The sequence below is a fragment of the Mytilus trossulus genome, chromosome 11 (genome assembly GCF_036588685.1).
Source record: "Mytilus trossulus isolate FHL-02 chromosome 11, PNRI_Mtr1.1.1.hap1, whole genome shotgun sequence".
In the NCBI taxonomy this organism is placed as follows: domain Eukaryota; kingdom Metazoa; phylum Mollusca; class Bivalvia; order Mytilida; family Mytilidae; genus Mytilus; species Mytilus trossulus.
In genome coordinates this window covers 62314611-62336818 of record NC_086383.1, presented here as the reverse complement: position 1 = coordinate 62336818, position 22208 = coordinate 62314611, and the positions used below count along the sequence as shown (strand labels likewise).

Genomic DNA, 22208 nt, shown 5'->3' with positions numbered 1-22208 from the left:
TATTCATAATAACACTCTAAATATCAGCACCGTCAAATAAAGAACAAAAAATAACAATTGGTACTTTAGCTTAAAATACAATATCTAAAATAAATAATTTGTATACATAAATCAGGTCGTTTATATAGTTTCATTTTTTATAGCTGACTATGTGGTAACAGTTTTAACAATTGTTAAAGGCTGTACGGTGACCTATAGTGGTTATTCTAATATGGCGTGCTTCCTTCTTCTGCTTTATGAATAAACCCATGCTCTAAATCCAATAAAATTTGTTTGCACATGCGTATATTGACTATTGCATAATAATGAATTTTATCAAATTTGCATGCATTTAATATATTTCATTACCTTAAAACACTTCTAGACTCGTAAATAATGCACATGTAATTTTAGCCCTCACTATCGCTCGGTCAAAAATAATCACGAATATAATGCCTACCCATGTTAAAACTACAATAAAGTATAGCATTATAGCTTGTATCAATTATTTCTTTAATGTGTCATTTGGGCAATCGCGAGTGTTGTTTCCCTGACAGTAATACCACATCTTCTTCTTCTTTTTATATAAACCAAACATTGATACTGATCAGTGACGTTATTTCATAAAGACCTTTATACTTAAGAATTTGATGCTTCTTTTTATAGGTTAATTGTGGTGTGAAAGCGTTACTCGAATCAAATTTTGTATGAAATGTAAATGTATGATAAAATTACAACAAGCACGCTATTATTTCGATTATATTTTTTATGCTACAACCATGAAATTACTATTTATGCCAAGCGTTTCCAATTCATTGTTATGAAATCGTCACGGGAAGCATGTGCTGTCGTGAATAAAGAAACATACATGATAACAGATCACACTCAAGTACGTCCTTTATTCATTTTTCACTATTAAAAATTCTACAATGCATAATGAAATAGTTCATTATTCACTATTCAACGTCAAGTGATGAATAATGAATAATAAAACATATTGAATTTCAGTATTCAACATGTTCAAGTTGGAAAGTAAATAATGAAATAACAAATATTGTTTGACTGAATAAATTTACTCCGTATTTCAAAATTCGTCATTTTGGTGTTATCTAACAATTTTTCAAAATGATATAACAAAAAAAAAATCAAATCATTGTTTGAAATTTTAACTTTATTTACAAATTCGTTTAGTTTCGGAGGATAAATGATTTTTGATAGAAATTCCTTGGTTCACTGTATGGACGACCTGAATACCAAAACATATACAAAAAATTTAAAATACTCTACGTTGTCTTTCTTTATTTTCACTAGAGCTTTGCTATTCTTCACCCCCTGTTTATGAATAAAACTTATTGATTATTTGACAATTAGAGGGGTTATGGAGGACATAAATGCCATAATATTCGTGAAAATGAAGAAACAGCCAATTTTGAATTAGGACATGGATATTTTGAATAATGGAACGGACTGCCGCAACCCTTCAGACCTTTATTACAGACATACCTTATACCTCATTTGAACGCTTATTCATAGAGAACAAAGTATATAAAGTCAATATGCTCCATCACGCCTATTAGAGAAGAAATGCAGGACCTAAATGTCGAAAGAATTTTTTGGCGCCAAACCCTCTATTTTCAATTTCATTGATGAAAGATTTCAACAAAAAAGTTACAGGTGACCAATTCAGGCTCTTGAGAGCCTATTGTTGTATAATACTTTTTAAAAGAAATGTTCAAAAAATAAAACTTGCAAGAAATAAAGGTCAATAGTATGTGCTGACAACTTTTAGAAAAATATAAAATGTATGCGAGCATATGTTGATCACCAATCCAGAAAAAAAAGTGCAACAAATTGACCAACGTCCTCTTTTTACATGAAATTAAATATAACGACCATTATCATATTCATAAAGGCCTGTAAAATGGCGAGCAAGTTATCTTAATCCCAACTGTTCACTTCCATCCCATTTAAGATGATGTACAATAATGCCAAAGATATAGACACGTGCATTATATGTATAATATGAAGCAATGGACGGGGAGGGACAATTCAAAACTATACGAACAAGAGATTTCCAAAACATTAATAATTTTTCTATTGTAAATATCAACATAGGAGCAGTACCTGTATATAATGTGGATTAATCTATTTTAGTAAATACCAATTTCCGTGGATTTATAAAAAAAAAGTATTATCGTGGATATTAGATTAGCCAAAATGTTTGCGTTGTGCAATTGCTTTCGAGGTTCACCTTTATCAATGAAATCCACGAAATTGGTATTCAACGAATAATAATAAATACACATTAGAGAACATGTTTTCCAGATAAAATAGTATTCCATGCTTTCTTTCAGGATTTCTGTGATAAAGGGGTTCTGTGCATACATGATTCATTGAGAACTGGCTTCTAAATGATAATATTCAAGTCATTCGATTGTTATCATTACATTGACAATCATGTTTTGTTTGAACGGTTTTTTTAAATCACAGATGACCTATTGTATATACCTTATGTTGGTGCCACAACTCCACATAATGGCAGTAATGTAGCTATAATTGAAAATATTTCGGAGTACTTGAGTTCAGTTCAATTTTAGGCGAGGTTCCTGTTGCTCAATAATCAGTTTTCTGTGTGAAGATTTAAGGCTTAAGGTGTGTCTGTTTTCTTAATTGCGAATCCCGTCCAAGGAATGTATCATACATAAGCAGCAATACACTTGCAATATCATTGGAAAAATAAAAACTAAATCAGTATTTCACAATCAAATTTTAATAAGACTAGATATGCATGTATATCTACCTCTTCTTTCTAAGCTTTAAAAACCTAAAAAATAAATAAAAACAAAAGCATAACCATGTTATCTATAAAAATACCCCTTTAATACTAGTATGTTGATCAAATATGACTCAATTGTATAAAAATGACGAATTATTTATGCTATCAACCTTATCGAATAATATGTTTTTTTTCAAATTTTTATTACCTTGAATGCCTCAAACTATTTTTTCTCTCGGTTAATTCATTATTTGTGTTAACAATATATTTTATGCATCTTCATGATTTTCTAGTATTAAAGATATTTCGTCTCTACATAAAAAATATAGTAATACAGTAAATGGACTTACAAAAATTACGTTAAAACTTATTTGGTTGAAGTTTCTTTTGCGTCAAAGCCACTACCCTATTGTTTATCTTTTTTATTTCGTTGTATCTGTTTTAAATATGTTAAATGAATACCATATGTCTTTTGGATTTTTTTAGTTTAAAATCATTTCTCTGTATATAAAATTTGTAGTAACAAACGTTATATGATGTGAACTTACAAAAGTTACTTTCACAGATGTAATTATAATTTGTCGAGCAAGTTTGATCAAACCAAAGTCTGAGTCCACTTGATCCATGACTGTAAGCAACGCAATTGTATGCAGTCCCCTTTGCACCATAGCCACTTAGCCATGGTTTGTACGTGGCAAGTGACTGATCGAACGTCCAGCGCCAATCTCCTTCCTTTAGGTCTGTCAATCCGATCCAGTAATGCACATTTTCTACAAAATAAACATTGACAGAGTTATTAAATGAACATTATAGAGTAATGTTTGAATATACTGTTGGGTTAACGTATTATATGCGTACTTCTTTATCATATTTAGTTTAGATATAAATTTGAGAAAAAAGGTTTAAGAATTAACTATAAGCTGTAAAACAAGAAATGTTTATAATAACGTATATTATCAGTTATGTACGCACTGTTAGGTTTGTTATCAGTAATCCACGTGTTTTCGGAAGTGTCGTCAACTTTTACGATGTATCCACCAATTTCCCTGCATCGGCGCTGCAATGGTTAGCAAAGAGTATTAGTAGTTTCAGTATTTTCGTAACATCTACAGATTACCTAAGGTATCGGGTTTTTTTTGTTGACTAGTATATACCAATAAATATAATGCATGTTAAATAATCTGTTGGGTTTTTTTCTTTTGCGAGGAAACTTTGTTTACAAGTTGCAAGCTTCGACGTTGCTTTATGATGATATTTCTTTGATTATACATTTGCTCATGATATTCTGTCACTTCACAGTAATTGATTTTTTATGCGTCTCTCCCTTTAAAGTGAGTTTTATTTTTTTTATTTTAAGGAAGTGATGCGATGTAATAATTTCTGAAACACTTTTATGAAACAGTTATTTACAGGTTTAGTTGATCAATATTGGTTTTTTTTATGTACGTATAAAAAGGAAAATGTGGTATGAATGTCATGAGAAAACTTATCACTAGACACCAAATGAAACAGAGATTAAACACTATAGGTCAAAACACGTCCTTCAACAATGAGCAAAGTCATACCGAATAGTCACCTATAAAAAGCCCCGAATTGAAAAATGTAAAAGAATTCAAAGGAGAAATTTCTGTACAAAACAATGAACGAAAACCAAATATATTACACAGCAACAAACGACAACCACTTAATTACAGGTGTATGTATGTTAACCAGTTGTTTGCATAATACAGGTTATGTTATTATCGTGATATATGATGAAGATATAAATAAATATGTTAATCAGTTTAATTGAAGTCTGTAGAAAATTTCATTGTTTTTGCAATACAGTAATATATATCTTTTGGATTGCGTTGTTTGTTAAAGGAAACAGGTCTTATATAGATCCCGTTATCATAAGATATATAACTATGTTATTATTGTTATACATATTTTTCATATACACTGAGATTCTTTATAAGGACAGGTTACTGAGTTGAGTTGGCGTTCAAAGGAATGTCATAAACAGAACACAGTCCTCTGCAAAAGATTGGATTGATCAAACTATAAGTTTTTGAAATAACTAATGCTAGCTACAAATGATAACTTACTTCTGCTGTAAACCAATCAGATGATTCGGTACTATAAAAATAACAATGTCCGTTATGTTTCACCCACTTCTTTTCTAAAATAAAAACAAACGTCAATTTTATTCGAAGAGATATACATGACGAAACCGGCACCAAACGACCCAACGACATCAAAAAGTCAACACATAGTATTCAACATCAAAACGGTTTATATGCAAAACCTAAATATTAAACCAAGTCTAAAACAGTTGAGAACAATTCATGAGGCGGCATCATATTGGGCAAATACCTTCAGTAAATAGCAGAGATCGGTCCTATACTTAGTTATGTACGAGACTAAACTTAGTTCTGTTCGCAAGCACATCGAATAAGCGACTACCCTTTTTTTTGTATTTGCTTCATAGCTGAAGTAAGTAATTCTCTGTTAACATGAAATATTGTTGATATGGTCAGAACTCTAAATTAATTAATTATCAAACTTTTAATTTTTCGACATAGTCTGGATTTTCTAAATACAATAGGTACACATTATTTTAGCTGAATTTTCAAAACCTTTTGGAATTCGGGTTCTCAATGCTGTTCAAATACATACTTTATTTGACCTTTTTCACTTGTTTTATACGAGCGACACTGAAGAATCTTTTGTTCACGATCCGTTTTTATAACAAGTACTTGCAGAAAGGGTTCTTTTACACTCCTCTGTACCTTTAATGTTTGATAATCTTTCACCAAATGCACAAAGCTAAAACTTACTTTTTAAATCTCCCATCAGAACTTGAAGGTCACCATCAAGGTTCTTTACTTTGCTCCCGACATTACTTTTTAACGTTCCTAGATGACTCTTCAATGTATTGAGGGTTTTCTGGATGTCGCTCTCAATTGTATTTACTGTACTTCCAAGGTAAGTTTCGAGACTGGTCAGAGCTGTTCTTGAGTCGTCCAAGTCTTTCTTTGACTCATTAGTCAAACAAGGTAAATATACACCAATTGCATATGTGCATAAACAAATGAGAAGAACGGGTGTTACTGCATACATACCTGGTTCTTTGCTCTACACAAACAGAAACAAAACAAAAATATACGATGAACAACATAAACTCCGTTGTGTATTTTTCAAATTATTGAATTGAACTTTAGGAAGCTCAGTTAAAATAGTTCTTACTGACCCCTATAGGATATTTCAAAAAGAAAATATGATCCCTTATAGGATATATGTAAAAAAAAATATTACTCATTGAAATTCTAAATTTATCATTGCAGATTTATTTTGTTCAAAAACAGATCCTCATCTTAAATATCAATATAATACAATATCTTAATACTCATTAACATTACAGATGCAGAAGTAAATAGAAGGTCCAAAATATGTACAGGCATACGTTTACTAACAAATAAATACATTTTGATTGTATCAAAAGAATACGTATTTTAGCCTGGAGAACCCACCTGTTACACACACTTTATAATATACTTTATATGTCGTTTAACCTGGACTTTTTGTTTAATAGGCGCATCCGTGTTATTCAACATTATCTTATTAAGACGAGAAAATAGCATTTATCGAGGTACAATTGCCTGCTGCCTTTAAAATTGTACATTCTAACAAGTAATAGCATTCTTCTTCAATGATACCAAGGTTTCAATGTTTACATAACATTACAAATTCGTGTAGATCCACGATCTCAAATTTTTTTTTTCAAATTATAATTCTAACTTAAAATTCAGTAATTCATTACTTTGGAGACTGTTATAATCAATAATGAAAATTTCCCCTATTCATGTGGAATACATTGTACGGACGCCACTTAATTGTCCAAATAGACCGGCTTTTAAAGTGGCAGCTGTGCCCTTGTTTTTGTGTCAAACTCGCAATTCATAGCGAATAAACTGATAAAGCAACTTAAGAAGCTGTTTAAATGAAAAATAAACATGCTGCTCTATTTTTTGTCGGTATTAAAGATGAAAGTGGAGTATTTACTCTTCTTACCCGAAGATCGATTTGTACAAGTTATGTTTTTATGATGTGAAAGTAAGGGTGAACAGAAACTCAAAAATTGAAAAGGTTTATTTGATTTTTTTTCAAAGGACAAGGTATGATAAGGGCTATTTTTGGCCCCCTCTCCAAATAAGTTTAAATTGATATCAATGATGGTCTTAGTGTAGACACTAGAAAAAAATAATGATTTTATTGTGTTCCGGTGAAAGGAAGGTTGCCTAGCAACGGTTTTTATGAAGAATGAAAATTATCACATATTAATTGCTTTATCAGTAAAAATTTTAATATTTGCAAATGATATTTCTCTGAAGTTTATCACAGTTCCGTTTATTTTTTGGTCAAATTTCGACGGTCTGCTAAAATGTCACTTTAAATTAAAGAATAATGAGTAAAGGAATATCCTGTTTTCCTGTCTCAAATATATGTTTATTTTTCGTCCTAAAGAAACTAGCTATTATTATAGCGTAGCAGGAACACTTTTCCGTCGTCAGATCTAGTAAATACCGGAAATCATCTCCGGTCCGCAGTTCGGTTAAAAATTTCGATGATTCAATGAAAACAACGACGATTTTTTGTCACTTTTTTGAATTTTTAACTATGAGCGTACTTACGACCGTCTAAAATATTTGAACTACATCAACATTAATGTTCAAGGAATGTCTGGTATAAATATGATCGTGGGTCGTAGGTACGCTCATAGTTTAAAATGAAGAAAAAGTTTTTGAAACTGCCATTTTTCTGCCCTTTTCGCCAATATTGAGGTCTTTACAGCAACAGAGCATGAATAATATCAACGGAAGTTGAAAAATCTATTGATGTTAACAAAAATATAGGTTTTAAACTTTAAGAATAATGTATTATAATTAATGGCAAGTCACTTTTAATTTGAACGAAATTAGGGGGCCGTTCTCTAATGCTTATCGTACCTTGTCCTTTCAAGATAATACTATTGACTTTATTTTTAATAAAATAATATAATGAATAAAGACAACGCCTCATACTGTTCCTAACTTGAATAAGTACATCACAAGATGTAGGGTTTAGAGTTTAATATTAGCTCAGTGACATACATCATATGTGCATGAAAAAGAACTGTCAGTTAAATGTCTTTTTTGTTTTGTTAACACATCGTTGACAATATCAATATAATGGAATTTGATGTGACTGTCATATAAGTGAGAGGTTTTGCTAGCTTTAAAACTAGGTTCAATCCATCATTTTCTACATAAGAAAATCCCAGTTTTAGCTTTTGATTTTGCCGTTTGATTAGGGACTTTCCTTTTTGAATTTTCTTTGGAGTTCAGTATTTTTGTGATTTTACTTTTTAAAAGGACACAGTTATACATACTAAACCCGGTATGATAGACCAAAATAAAAACATACATCTAGACGTGCTAAGCATATCCCCTCTGGTATAAATTGGGGAATCTGACAAAGCAGAAAAGTGTTTACACGTTGCAATTCATTGATTTCAAACTCATTCTGCAAGGTAGTTTCTGAGAAAAGTTACAGTAATTAGGCCGTTAGTTTTTACGTTTGAATTGTTTTCAATTATTCAGCATGATTTTAATTATACAAAAAGACCGACATGACAAAATGTGAAACAGTTATAAAGTCAGTGGGATAATATAAGAATACGGACATTTGGTTTGAAAAATTGAGAAAATTCGTCACCATAGTTTGAATAACGAAAACAAAGGCTATAAATTAAAGGTCATAAGACCGACTTCAACATGGAAAAAACCTTATCGTATAGTCAGCTATAAAAGTCCAGGACCTAGCTCGGTTGTCTAAATTAAACAATCTATGACTAATGTCGGACAGAGATGCAAATAAATTCTTTTGTGAGATTTATCTTTTGTGTTTCCTTTAATATCTCAAAGTAATTTAGTAGAATACTATTTTATATGCTATTTTTTTTTATCATGTAGACGTGCTGACATTAATTATCATTAATATGGTTATATTTATAAATTAACTGTTTACAAAATTTAGAATTTTTGAAATACTAAGACTTTTCTACCTCAGGCAAATATTACCTTAGCTGGATTTGGCAAAACTTTTAGGAATTTTGGTCTTCAATGCTCTTCAACTTTAACTTTATTTGGCTTTTTAAACTTTTTTTGGATTCGAGCGTCACTGATGAGTCTTTTTGTAGACGAAACGCGCGTCAGGCGTAAATACAAAATTTAGTCCTGGTCTCTATGATGAGTTTAATTCTGTCCAGGTTTTGTAACATTTCAGAAAGTTTGTCCAATATTTTATACTATTTTACAAGTTACCAGCTATATAAATTTTGATGATAAATACCGTTACATTTCACAAACACTGTGGCTGAACACTACTGAAATTTACAGCATACATGTAGTAGTGATTGGGTTTAACCTTAACGTGTTACAGTATGCACTGCTATGGACCAAGGAAACGTTTTACAAAAACAATGGTTAAATTACGACTATTTGTACAAACGTATTGCTACCTCCCTTCAAAGTGCTCAACTATGAAATTACAGTATTTTATATCAAATATGCACATATTTGTCTTTGCATACACAGAAACTGGACCTCTCTCAAAATTTCATATGAAATCACGGAGGAATCTCTACCCTATCAGTCCCGGTTTCTTTTTTCTTTTTTACATGTTTGGATGTGTTGTTTTGCAATTTTATGTTCGGACATTGAATAAGAAGGACTTGGAAGATATATATTAAAACTGAGCATATGGGTATTCTGACGATGACCTTCTGAATGACCAAAAGATTGCACCTAAATATTGGAAAAAGACAATAATAAAAAGAGGATTCCCCTTTTTCGACTTACTAACTTATCAGTTCAGGAATCCTGAAGATAATTTTTGATATCATACCTTGTGTTAAAATGTCAGATTTTATATGGTTAAACCAAATTAGGCTTCAGTCATAATTAGGGTATCTGTTGTAATTTTAATCTATTTTTACATGATTTTCAAATCCGAAGTAGAATCGGAGAGCGACACAGGCTCTAGAAAGCCTCTAGTTAAATGATACAATTGTGTTTTTTCTGAGTTTGTTCATCAGTTAAATGTTAAACATATTTAAGATTTAGATACATTTGGACTCTGATATCTGTTTTAATATGAAGCAGGCATTACCTGTAAATGGGGACGAAGTCTGTATGAATTATTTTTTTGTAACTTAAATATTTGTTAAAAAAGAAACGGGAATACCGTAACGTTTCCGATTTTGGTTCTGTTGTTAGGGATTTTAGTTGTGACGTTATTTAACTATGACGTCATATGCAATGTAAACAAAGAAACGCTATCATCAGGTAACATTTTTTCATATCAAAGAATTATTAAAAATGAAATTGGTATTGCATTCCTTCCTATTTTGTACTAGACTGATAAATATGTATTTTACTCAAAGATACATACATTACGAGACTGGAAAAGGAAGTACATTGTAGATTTCTGCGCAGGTCCGGGATTTCAAAACATGACATAAAAAAAATTGAACGATTTTGAGTTCATTAGTACAATGAAAAATTCGGGAAATTTTCCCGATTTTTTTTTTTATTGAATTTTCTACTGTTATTGGGGACTTCGTCCCCATATCAACAACACATTTTTTTCATATTTCTGATAATTTGGTGTTTATTATAGTATAACTAATCGCCGTATTTGAATATAAAAAATAAGACAACGCGTGACCGAACGACGCATGGATTAAACGAGTGCGCAGCACGAGTTTAATCCATAGCGGCGTTCGGTCACAAGTTAATCTTATTTTTGATATTCAAATACGGCGATTAGTTATACTTTTTATTACATTGTCAAATTTCTTTTTTTAATGAAATTAATGTAAAAAATGTAAGGAACTATATGGTTTTCCTACGCATGTTTTGTTTCCTACGCACGTCTTGACAACGCCTATTGTTGTATGACATCAGAGAGTGAAATAACCACGTTTATTTCACATGTGAAATTATCGGATTTATCTAACTGGGAAATCAATGTAATTCATTGCAACCAATGTAATAAATTGGAATATAAGGTAAGTATTAGGGCCAACATAGAATTAAACATAGTACAAACTATACGCGATCTTTAGAAATGTATTTTGAATGTATGTACTTGAATAATATATAATGTTTGTTTTGGTTTAAATATTTTCGCTTTTTTATTAGTTGTTTAGCATTAAAATAACACCAAATTCAGTTAATTAACTCATCATAGATACCAGGACTAAATTTTGTATATACGCCAGACGCGCGTTTCGTCTACAAAAGACTCATCAGTGACGCTCGAATCCAAAAAAGTTAAAAAGGCCAAATAAAGTATAAAGTTGAAGAGCATTGACGACCAAAATTCCTAAAAGTTTTGACAAATACAGTTAAGGTAGTCTATGCCTGAGGTAGAAAAGACTTAGTATTTCAAAACTGTAAATTTATAAATATAACCATATCAATGATAACTTAACCAAACTGCAAAATTTTACTTTTTGACATGCACATGTTTGGAAATAATTGCCACTCAAAATGCATTATTTTTCGAAGTCTTATTGAAATCAATCTTGGCATATTCTCCTTATAGTTTATTGTATATGACCATGATAGTGGGACCCTTAAACACGGTCAAAAACACTTGTATACGTATATAAATAAATTTGGTGTTTTTACTGTCTTCTGATTGGTTAAAATTATTAGTTTTATTTTCAATGTTGTCAATTTTGATGGCGACACGCCCACTCTGACGTTGTGTATTCATGCGCCAACATGTGTGTACATTGTTATTGTTAATATAAATAATATAGAAAGATCTTTGAGCCTTATTTTTGACAGAAATTTATTTATAATAAATGGCAATAATTTATTTTGATTTTATTGAACCATAAAACTAATTTTTGACTCTTCACATTTTACATAATCCGCTTCGCGGATTACTCAATGTGAAGAGTCAAAAATTAGTTTTATGGTTCAATAAATTCAAAATGAATAATAGCCATTTATTAAGTAATGGTGTGTTTTGCACCTGTTCTCAAACAGAATATCCATACCAGTTAAAATGTATAGTCTAAACATTATCTTATGTAAATCTGAAATGTCATCTATATGCTTATAGTCTTTACTTAATGTAAATTTAATGGTTTAAATTTTTATTAAACGTGCTTGAAATTTGGCAGTCTTAGATAGCACATTTAAGAATCAAACATTTCTAGAAAAACAAAATTATTGTTTAATTCCTACCAAAACATGATGAAACAGTTATTGTTTTTAAATCTGAAACATCCAGAACCTTGATGGAATTTGATCGTTTGAAATTTACAAAATATTCAATCAATTTGTCTTACAGCCATTAAATAATTAAAAACTATTTTGGCATTAGTCCCGGAAGTTAATAGGGGGATACTCCATTTCCCCGTAAACTTACTGTTTTGAAAGAAAAATTGAGTGCGACCAACTATATGAACAGAAAGAATGCATGCGACATTGTCAATCTGGTATGATATGCATTTACGTTGACGATTCAGGTGGTGCTGGGGCACGAAAGACAGGTCCCTATCACGAACGACAGGATCTACATCTTGTACAAATGTACATGTACCTAAGCCAGAGCCGGGTCCAGTGAGGAATGAAATGTGCGAAAGGTGTTCTGCAGAAAGTCAAACACAACTATGACCGGATTCTGAAGTGTTTTGGGTTTGGTCGAGTAAATTAACACAATTATGGCCGTATTCTGAAGGGTTTTGCGCTTGTTCAAGTAAATAAACACAATTGTGGTCGGATTCTGAAGTCTTTCGGGCTTGTTCGAGTAAATAAACACAAGTATGACCGGATTCTGAAAGATTTTGGGCTTGTTCAAGTAAAGAAACACAATTATTGCCGGATTCTGGAATGTTTTGGGTTTTTTCAAGTAATAAAATGTGGCGATTAACTGACACCACTATATATATATGTTCCGGACCATATGAGTATTTGAACCATACACGTATGGTCATGACCATATGGGTATATACTCATATGGTCCGACCATACGCGTATGGTCCGACCGTACGAGTATGGTCGGGATAATTAACATTCTGTTACAGCTTACTTTTAGTACTTCTAAACTCTTCATATGGTATAACCGTTCATTAAAAAGACGCTATCATATAGGTAATTTCATTATTATAGTATGATAAAATGATTAGCTTTAAAAAAATAGAAGTTTCACAAGGTGTATTTTATACTTACTTGTCAAAACTATAATAAACATATTTTATACCGATGGTCATTACCGATGACCATTGCCGATTTGTTATTACGGGTGAATGGCAATATGTCGACTTAAAAAATTAATTTCAAAAAATTCTAAATGAACTGTTACACAAGAAGTAACTGGAAAGTAACATAGTTTATTTTAAATTTCTTGTGAATATGGTGTATTGCAGTCATTTTGCGATATTTGAGATCTAGTAAGAGCTTCTTAAAAATACCATAGATATCAGAATTGCCAAAGACCTCAGTATCACTGTACCGCGCAGCTGCAAAACGGCTAGCTTTTCACTCGCAAGCAAAAGGTGTCACTGAAAAAGATCGTGCACTACCAAGACTCGCAAATGCAAAAAAAAAACCATGATACCGTGTGGTTGTAAATGTCACCCAAGCCTACATGCAAAAAAGTAACTAGCGATGAAAACTAACTATGTCATCAACAATTAATTTTTACGTAATTTTTTGAATTATGAAATTAACAAACTGTCATATAACCATCATTGTTTTTTTATTTAAAGTTTTTGTATTATTGAAACGTATATATAATTTATTTGAAAAAATACCTTAATGGTCAAAATACTCATATGGTCCGGCCCGTTAATAACCAAACATGTGTTATACTCATATGGTCCATACGCGTATGGTCCAAATACTCATATGGTCCGAAACATATATAAAATCCCTAATGAAAGAACAAGCAGAGACACTGTCATCAAACGAAATTGACAGATTTTACCTAAAATAGGTATGTTACATAAAATATTTGGCAAAAGTAAATATGAGCTAAGGGGTTACTCCTGAATATATTTTACCTTCATTTATATCTTTAAACAAAACTTTTAGATAGTTTTACTAGACATGTTTGTCAAAGGTAATTTTGAGCTAAAGGAGTTGCCGTTACAATATGTTTTACCTACATTCATATATTTGAATAAAAGCTCTATATATTTTTCACATGTTTTGCAAAGTTAAATTTGAGCTAAGTATTTACATGTACCCTTAAAATATAGTTTACCTACATTTATATCTCTAAATAAAATCTCTGGTAGCAAAATGTATTTCTTGATAGCCTTAATATCAATGCAAACTCTGAAACTCTGATTATTTGGCATTTTTCTCAGTTTTAGATTAGAAACAAAGAAGTTTGAAGCTACAAAGAAGACCTGAAGCACAGTTGAAGGAGCAAAAAGGCTGATCCAATTTCCCCCCTTTTGAGGCTAGGAACAACGATACAACTTTTATCTTATATTTGAACTCATTTTCCCACACATATCAATTTATTCCTTTTTACCATTATTTACAAATAAAGAATTAGTTTTCAGAATACTTACCACCGTCAACTAGTTTTCTATTAGAAGTTACTAAAGATTCTGTGTAATCCTACTTCACAATGGTTTGAACTCCTGTTTTACCTGGCGAAATGTTTGGCAAAACTCCATTCTAGGAAGTTCATTAAAATGTAATTGTATCTGCTGTGATGAAGGTTTCGTGCAGCATGTACATCGGCCGTCTTTTCTGAAGATATTACATTTCATTGATGAAATTTTATATTTTCTATTATTGTTATTGATTTATTCTGTTTGATGATTTTGTTGGTTTGGTCTTTTTTTCATTTATATAAAATATACCTTTTCTATTTGATTTGTAGGGGATAATGTGACAATATTATCAACCTTAATATAAATATTCATTATTCATTTTCCTATTTCTAATAAAATGGCTGGATCCGCCCCCTGACTTTTGTATGTCTGTACATATACTGGATAAATTTTAAGCAATATAAATAATCCATTGGTTTAAAGTTAAATCATGGATAATGTACGTCTTGAGCAACCCAGTCCAGCACTCTTTACACACGCTTACATGAAAGCACCCAGCCATTGGGTTGTTGTCTCATGATCTCTCATGCCAGTCATGGTCTCTTTAAGAAATATCCCGCTTCTCCTTGAAAAAGAAATGTTCAACTGAAATTTTTTTTCCCTTTTATCACGTCCACTGACTTCTATTGTATAGAAAGCAAATTATAAAGTTCTGTAATTAAGCATATATATATATGAAATGAATGGAATTATTTTTTGGTTGCAATCATGTTTAACATCGCCACATTCGATATGTATATCTTCTTCTTCTTTTGTTACAGAAAATCATCAACGTACTGATGTTTATAATTACTTTCCGGTGTTTGTCTTAAGCCGGGACTCAGTAATTCAGTATTTGTCAATGGTTATTATCTTGTTATTATTACATTGTTTTTCAATAATTTTTTAACACAACAAAGCCGTTAGTCATTGCTTTGGAATTGTTTCAAATATTTCGTTCCTAAACTTTGCATAGCTTACTGTATGCTTAAAATATAAGGGTTATAGTATGCCCATTGTTGAAGGTCGTATTGTGCCATCCATGTCCTTTAGTGTTTGGTTTATATTTACACCATTCCCATAGTTTTCCTAAATGTTGATTAGGGATTATTTATTTTATCTTTTCTTTGGGGGAGGAGGGGGGGTAGTGTATATTTGAAGGCCGCACACCTAGCTTAACAGTAATAAAGTTGATTAAATCCGCGTTATTTGAATATACCGTAGTCGTTTCGCTGGCAATCTCCTTATTTAATATTCATGACAAACAAAGCAAATGAACTTGACGAATGTATAGTTCTCTACCAGATTTGCAGATGTTGGAGTATATTTGATCAATTCACCAGTCAAAGGGCGACAATTCAGTTTTAATCATGAACACATTACTGTAAATAAGGATAAATATGGATTGTACAAAATATTATTAAAGTCATGAGAAACGAGTGACCGGTGAATAATCATGTTATTCCTATTCTTGAACCAATGCATGTATATAATTATCATTAACTTAAGCCTTCTGTGCACGATTTTATCATTTTTTGCATAAATTTCGTATAATCTTCATTTTTTTTTCAATCGGTCAATGTTGTTGTGAAAATATGGCAGGTTATTAAAGTTCGTGTTTTGAAGCCGAAATTTAACGATTGTCACCTATTTGTTAACAATCAACAAAAAACATGGATATTGAGCACGTGTTTAACATGTACAATCAGATAATAGTTTATTTTAAGGACATCCATTCGTATTGCGATCACCGGAATTTTACGAGATGGGATCACACTGAGGTCACTTTACATACGGAAAATATGTCGGGAATTGGTTCCTAAAGGAAGGAAACAATCCAAATAAATAAACCTCTTCTAAATATGACCAATTGAAGAATTTTCTTCAGAAAAAAGTATATATACATAAGTTTTATAATGAAAACTATCCATTGGGTATAAAATAAACATATGCATTATTTTTTTTTAATTCGAGGTTTCTTATGACTTTAAGATAATATTTTTTATTTATTACAGAAAGGCCATTCAAGATAATTATATAAATGTAAATATCCATGTACCATTACAAATTATGTTTCCCCTTGAAGACGATATCTGACATGATTTCCATTTGTCTAGCCACATGTAACTTCACGATGTCTTTTCAACTTTAAAAATTAAACTTAACTTTTGTTGATTTTCTAATGTCAATGTTTGAATATTTAAGCGCGTGCATGTTTTAGTTACATGTATCGGGTCAACATCCGCTTGTACGTGTACAGACAGTGATACATTATCTTCATCTTTGTAATTCTTTAAATAGTAGTTCCGCCTACAAATCGGTTTAAATCATCCAGGATAAGGCCATGTCAGCGTACGAAATTTGTTATTAACAATTATTGTGACTTTATTGAAACTGCGGACAAGTAAGTTGAAACTGTCTTTTTTAAATGAGCATTATATATCATTAAGTTGGGGATATGTTACATATGAAGCATTTCACAATTGTTAACCGGAAATTTTCACAATTAATTTGTTGTCAAAGATTTTAAAGAAAATGAGTTGATAATTACATACTTTTATAACTGAAAGTCACCCTCACATGAATTAGAACCTTTTATCTTTTGATATTTACATTTCTCAAACATGTTTGTCATACTTATATACTTGTAAAATCGTATACATTTTTTTTTAAAAGAAATAAAGAGAGTTTTATGAAAGTTTTCAGAGAAAAATGTTTATATAATATAACGAAAATAACAAAATTACTGTTCACATTTTTTTCTAACCTATCTGAAATGAATAATGTTTTATTTTTTTCTGCGTGAAAGTGATGCTATGAGATCTCATAAAATCATGTAAATCTATTCTCTGAACCCTTTCGTAACTTTTTCCTGTTTTCTGTAGCTGTAAATGTCCTTAAAAAAGGCGAACTATACCAAAGGGACTTTCAAACTAGATAGGACAAACATCATGCGAGACATAACGACGAAAACTAAAGACTAAACAACACACACTCACAAAAAGTGGCACCCCTTTTATCTGTATAATATTTATTTATACTGATATTCTGTGAGACATAGACGTGTCTCATTCTAAAAATGATTAAAAGTCGTGATTACTATTTATATAGCTAAATAAAATGATATATCTTTATAATTTCTTTAACATAAATACAATATATAATTATTATTTTCTCTTCTTTGAATATTCGATTACATGTTGATTCATAATGATTCGCTGCTTACCTATTTTCGTTGATTACGTAGATACAGATGAACCACGAAATTATATGTTCAACGAATGAACAATTATTACAGGTTTGTATACAGACTTTGGCAAAACCATGAAATTAAATATCCACGAACAAATAAGTTTCCTTAATGCCAAAAAATTGGTACCCACGAATTTAAATGAGAACAGACAACAGCCGAAGGCCACCAATGGGTTCTCAATGCGGCGAAAAACTCCCGCATCCGGAGGAGTCTTTCAGCTGGAATATAATATGTATATTATAGGCTTAATAATGTGTTTGGCAATTGCAATGCGTGATTACTAGTAATTATCACTATTTTGTGCATTTTTCTTTTGATTTTTTTTTTTGTGATAATTTTCATATCATGCTACTCGCTTGAGATGGACAATTATCGCTAGAAACAAAGCATGCACGTGGCGTTGCTAACGAATTGACATGAAATTGACAGCGTCTTCATTGGTAAAATAGCGATAAAAAGATCATCTCAACGAGATTGCCTTTATCGCTTTCGACGTCCCGGCTCAAGCGAGAAAATCAATCTCGTTGAGACGCCGTCCCGGCTCAAGCGAGAAAATCAATCTCGTTGAGATGATCACCGATAATCTATAATTATTGATGTTTTATTTTGATTTTGTAGGTAGTTTGTAGAGACACAGACAATGGCGCGTTTAATTGTCATCATTGCCATTACATTTCTGTTCATCGACATTGTCGTCTCCAGACCGAGGCTTAAGGTAAACTACCTCATACTCATATGAATACGTTAGATGTATGTTTTATTATAATGAGTTATTCTGAATGGCTACACTGCAATCTCGCGTTATTCCTGCATCAACTTAATTACACAATAAAATTTATCATTCATGATGACACGAAAAGCCACAATAAAGTGCACAATTAAATTAATTAAAAACTCTGATAAAAATCGTGTTTTTATGATTCTAGCTAAAAAAAAAAGTAATTATAAGTATTGAATGCTTTTTTCTTTAACTTCATAGAGTTGTAAAATCGTTGACCGTGCGCATATCTTTAGAATGAAGCGCTCATGCAAAATGTACTTCGGTCAACGCTTTGAAATTACAAAAAGAACCATTCAATTCTTAAATACTGTGCATTCCCTGTGGTCCCAGATCTCGTGTAACAAACATCAAATAACGGGTTTAAAAATACCGTTGAAAGAACATTACTCTCAGACTAAAGGTCAATATAACGGTATCAGATCTCGTGTAACAAACAACATACAACGCGTTTAAAAATACCGTTGAAAAAAGATAACTTTCAGACGAGAGGTCAATACAACTACTGGGAATAATTTGCTACTAGTTCACAAGTGAGAACGAGCTAGTTTTTGAATAATGACACAAGATACCAAGCCAGATGTAATTTTGATTTAGGGTGTCAGACCAATAATTCAAAATCCCTTTCATTTCAACCACAAACTGAATTTTGTACAGCTTCTAAATATTTTACATTTAGTTTAAATTCATAGAAACCAAGTATATCTAGTTTTTTGGGGTTTTTTTGGTCAGGGAAAACTTCTTTTACATAGATTTACATTGAAGTAAGTGAATATAATATGAAGAAATCCATATGGAACGTATTGATCTCACCAAAAGTCCATTTACCGGGTGTGGGGTGTGGGAGGAGGGCGCTATGGATCCCCCCCCCCCCGAAAATCAAATGGTTGCTTCCTAATTGATAAACGTATACCTATGTTATAATGAATAAGAGCATAGTGCGTTTCCTCGACGCACAATAACTCTTTTCATAATCAAATCAGTTATTTTAAAATAAGACGTAAATGTTCTTAGTATAAAAAGATAAGTAAAAGGATGTTACAAATAAATACACCAAACCCGACTATAATCCAGTTGTTATTTTCCGACTCACTATCGATTGCTGCATCAAAGGACACTGACCCAATGAGGGCGCTGAATTATACGAGTTAAAATACATCCATCAGATTGGTCATGCAAAGAGGGGTTAACGAGACATGTTTCAATAAAATGAGCTTTCTGGGACCTCATTTTAGAGTGATTACTTTTGACAGTATTCCTGTTTCAGAATATATATTTCTTTTTGAATAACACCCCTTGGATCGTATTTGTTCTTCTTCTTATTATTAATTATGTGTACTTGCATAGTCGTAACTGCCACCGCGCAGTTTTAATCAAAATGCATTTGTTTCTTTTAGAGAAACGAAGACAATGAACCAATAAATCTCTTTGTTGAAAAACGAGACGAAGGCGAAAACAATGGCAATAATGGCGAACAATTGCAAGTTGCTGCCACTACTGAAGAAAATAATATAGATAAGCCGATACGTTATGATGACGGCCCTTTATACCCACGTGACTTCCGGGCTAGTGGCCAAGAAGATGCACCTAGTACCGACGATCCTGTGCGATTAAATGATATACCACTATATCCAAATGATAACCAGTTACAACAAGTAGAGCAAAACGAAAATACTGACCAAAGATATAATGAAACGTCAACACGGTTCGATAATGGTGGATTGACCGCTGACCTTGAGCTAAATAAGCCAGAAGATCTACAGTTAGATATTGCGAATAAAGACCCTAATCAAGTTAGCGACGAAACGCGTTTCCAGATAGATAACGTCGGTTTATACCCGAGTAACTTGCAAACGAATGAAACGGACGGCAACAAATTGAATGAAATAAACGAACAACCTAGTACCGACGCTCTGGTACGATTTGACGATGGACCACTGAACCAAAATGATAATCAGTTACAGCAATTAGACCAAAAAGAAAATACTGACCCAAACTATAATGAATCGCCGACACGGTTTGATAATGGTGGATTAACTGCTGACCTGAAGCTAAACAGGCCAAACAATCTAGAGTTAGATAATGAGAATAAAGATCTTAATCAAGTTGAGGACGACACGCATTCGCAGATAGACAACGGTGGGTTGTATCCAAGTAACTTGCAAACGAATGAAAAAGACGACAACAAATTGAATGAAATAAACGAACAACCTAGTACTGACGCTCCGGTGCGATTTGACGATGGACCACTGAACCAAAATGATAATCAGTTACAGCAAGTAGACCAAAAAGAAAATGCAGACCCAAACTATAATGAAACGCCAACACGGTTCGATAATGGAGGATTGACTGCTGACCTTGAGCTAAATAAGCCAGAAGATCTAAAGTTAGAAAATGAGAATAAAGATCTTAATCAAGTTGGGGACGACACGGTATCGCAGATAGACAACGGTGGGTTGTATCCAAGTAACTTGCAAACGAATGAAACGGACGACAGACAAATAAATGAAACAACAGAACAACAAAGTACCGATGCTCCTGTACGATTTGATGACGGACCACTAAATCAAAACGATAATCAGTTACAGCAAGTAGAGCAAAACGAAAATACTGACCCAAACTATAATGAAACGCCAGCAAGGTTCGATAATGGTGGATTATCTGTTGACCTTGAGCTAAACAGGCCAAACAATCTAGATTTAGATAATGAGAATAAAAATCTTAATCAAGTTGGGGACGACACGCATTCGCAGATAGACAACGGTGGGTTGTATCCAAGTAACTTGCAAACGAATGAAACGGACGACAGTAAATTAAATGAAACAAAAGAAGAACCTAGTACCGACGCTTCTTTACGATTTGATGAATTAAACGAAAATGATAATGACGAAGATGTTCATTCCAGCATCACTGACATTTATGGAGATAACGTTGACAAGTCCCAAAATGACGACATTGATTCAAATGCTGATAATTTCAACGGGATGCGAATGAAAAGATTTATCAACCAATTTGAGGAAGATGATTTGAATGATTTAGATATCGGTGACGATAAAAATAACGTTTTTACAGGAAAATTCGATACAAATGCAGCCGATCGCAATGACGAAAGGAATAACAGAATGGACAGTGATGTTGATCCTAATGCGAACGTATCGGATAAAGACGATACCGATGGTTTAAAGGCAGACGATACGGATAATTTCAATGAAAACGATATTGATAATCCTGACGAAGAAGATATCGACGAAGATAATATCGATAAGGATGATGTCAATAAAGATGATATCGATGAAACTGATACTGATAATATCGATAAGGATGATGTCAATAAAGATGATATTGATGAAATCGATGAGGATGAGGACGATATCGATGAAGATGATATTAATGAAAATGATATGATATAGAATAGAGATAAAGAATAGCAACAAAAGCGCTGTTCCTTTGTTTTTTGTGTGTGTGTTTTTTGTTGTTGCTGTGTATGTATTGATTTTATGTCATTATATTCATCCTTTGTTTTTTTCTATTTTGAACTAAACAGATATATGAGTCATATGTTGGTATTGGTTAATTTTGATCATTCTTAATTTTTATTCGAATCCATGTGATAGCACAGTACTACTGAAAGTTGTATATAACGCCAACCAATCAATAATTTATATAAAACATAGCTGTCTTGTGTTTCATGTCTTGCCGAATAAAGTAGAGTTGTCTTTCCTAGAACTGAGATGTAAATGTTAAGTTACAAAAAAATCAGCATTGCTACCAG

The 22208-nt window shown here is 32.0% G+C and overlaps 2 protein-coding genes across 2 annotated transcripts; one reads left to right on the top strand and one right to left on the bottom strand.

Moving 5' to 3' along the window:
* Positions 1 to 2795: 2795 nt before the first annotated feature.
* LOC134690223 (perlucin-like protein) lies at positions 2796 to 5898 on the bottom strand. Its single transcript, XM_063550198.1, has 5 exons — positions 5575 to 5898; positions 4843 to 4916; positions 3728 to 3812; positions 3304 to 3525; positions 2796 to 2803 (listed from the first exon to the last, which is right to left on the bottom strand). Exons 1-5 carry the CDS (start codon positions 5855 to 5857, stop codon positions 2796 to 2798), a joined length of 672 nt encoding a protein of 223 aa, XP_063406268.1. The 5' UTR covers positions 5858 to 5898.
* A 10804-nt stretch (positions 5899 to 16702) lies between these two features.
* On the top strand, positions 16703 to 21886 carry LOC134691389 (protein PFC0760c-like). Its single transcript, XM_063551909.1, has 3 exons — positions 16703 to 16809; positions 18277 to 18373; positions 19834 to 21886. Exons 2-3 carry the CDS (start codon positions 18299 to 18301, stop codon positions 21844 to 21846), a joined length of 2088 nt encoding a protein of 695 aa, XP_063407979.1. The 5' UTR covers positions 16703 to 16809; positions 18277 to 18298; the 3' UTR covers positions 21847 to 21886.
* The last annotated feature ends 322 nt before the right edge of the window (positions 21887 to 22208 follow it).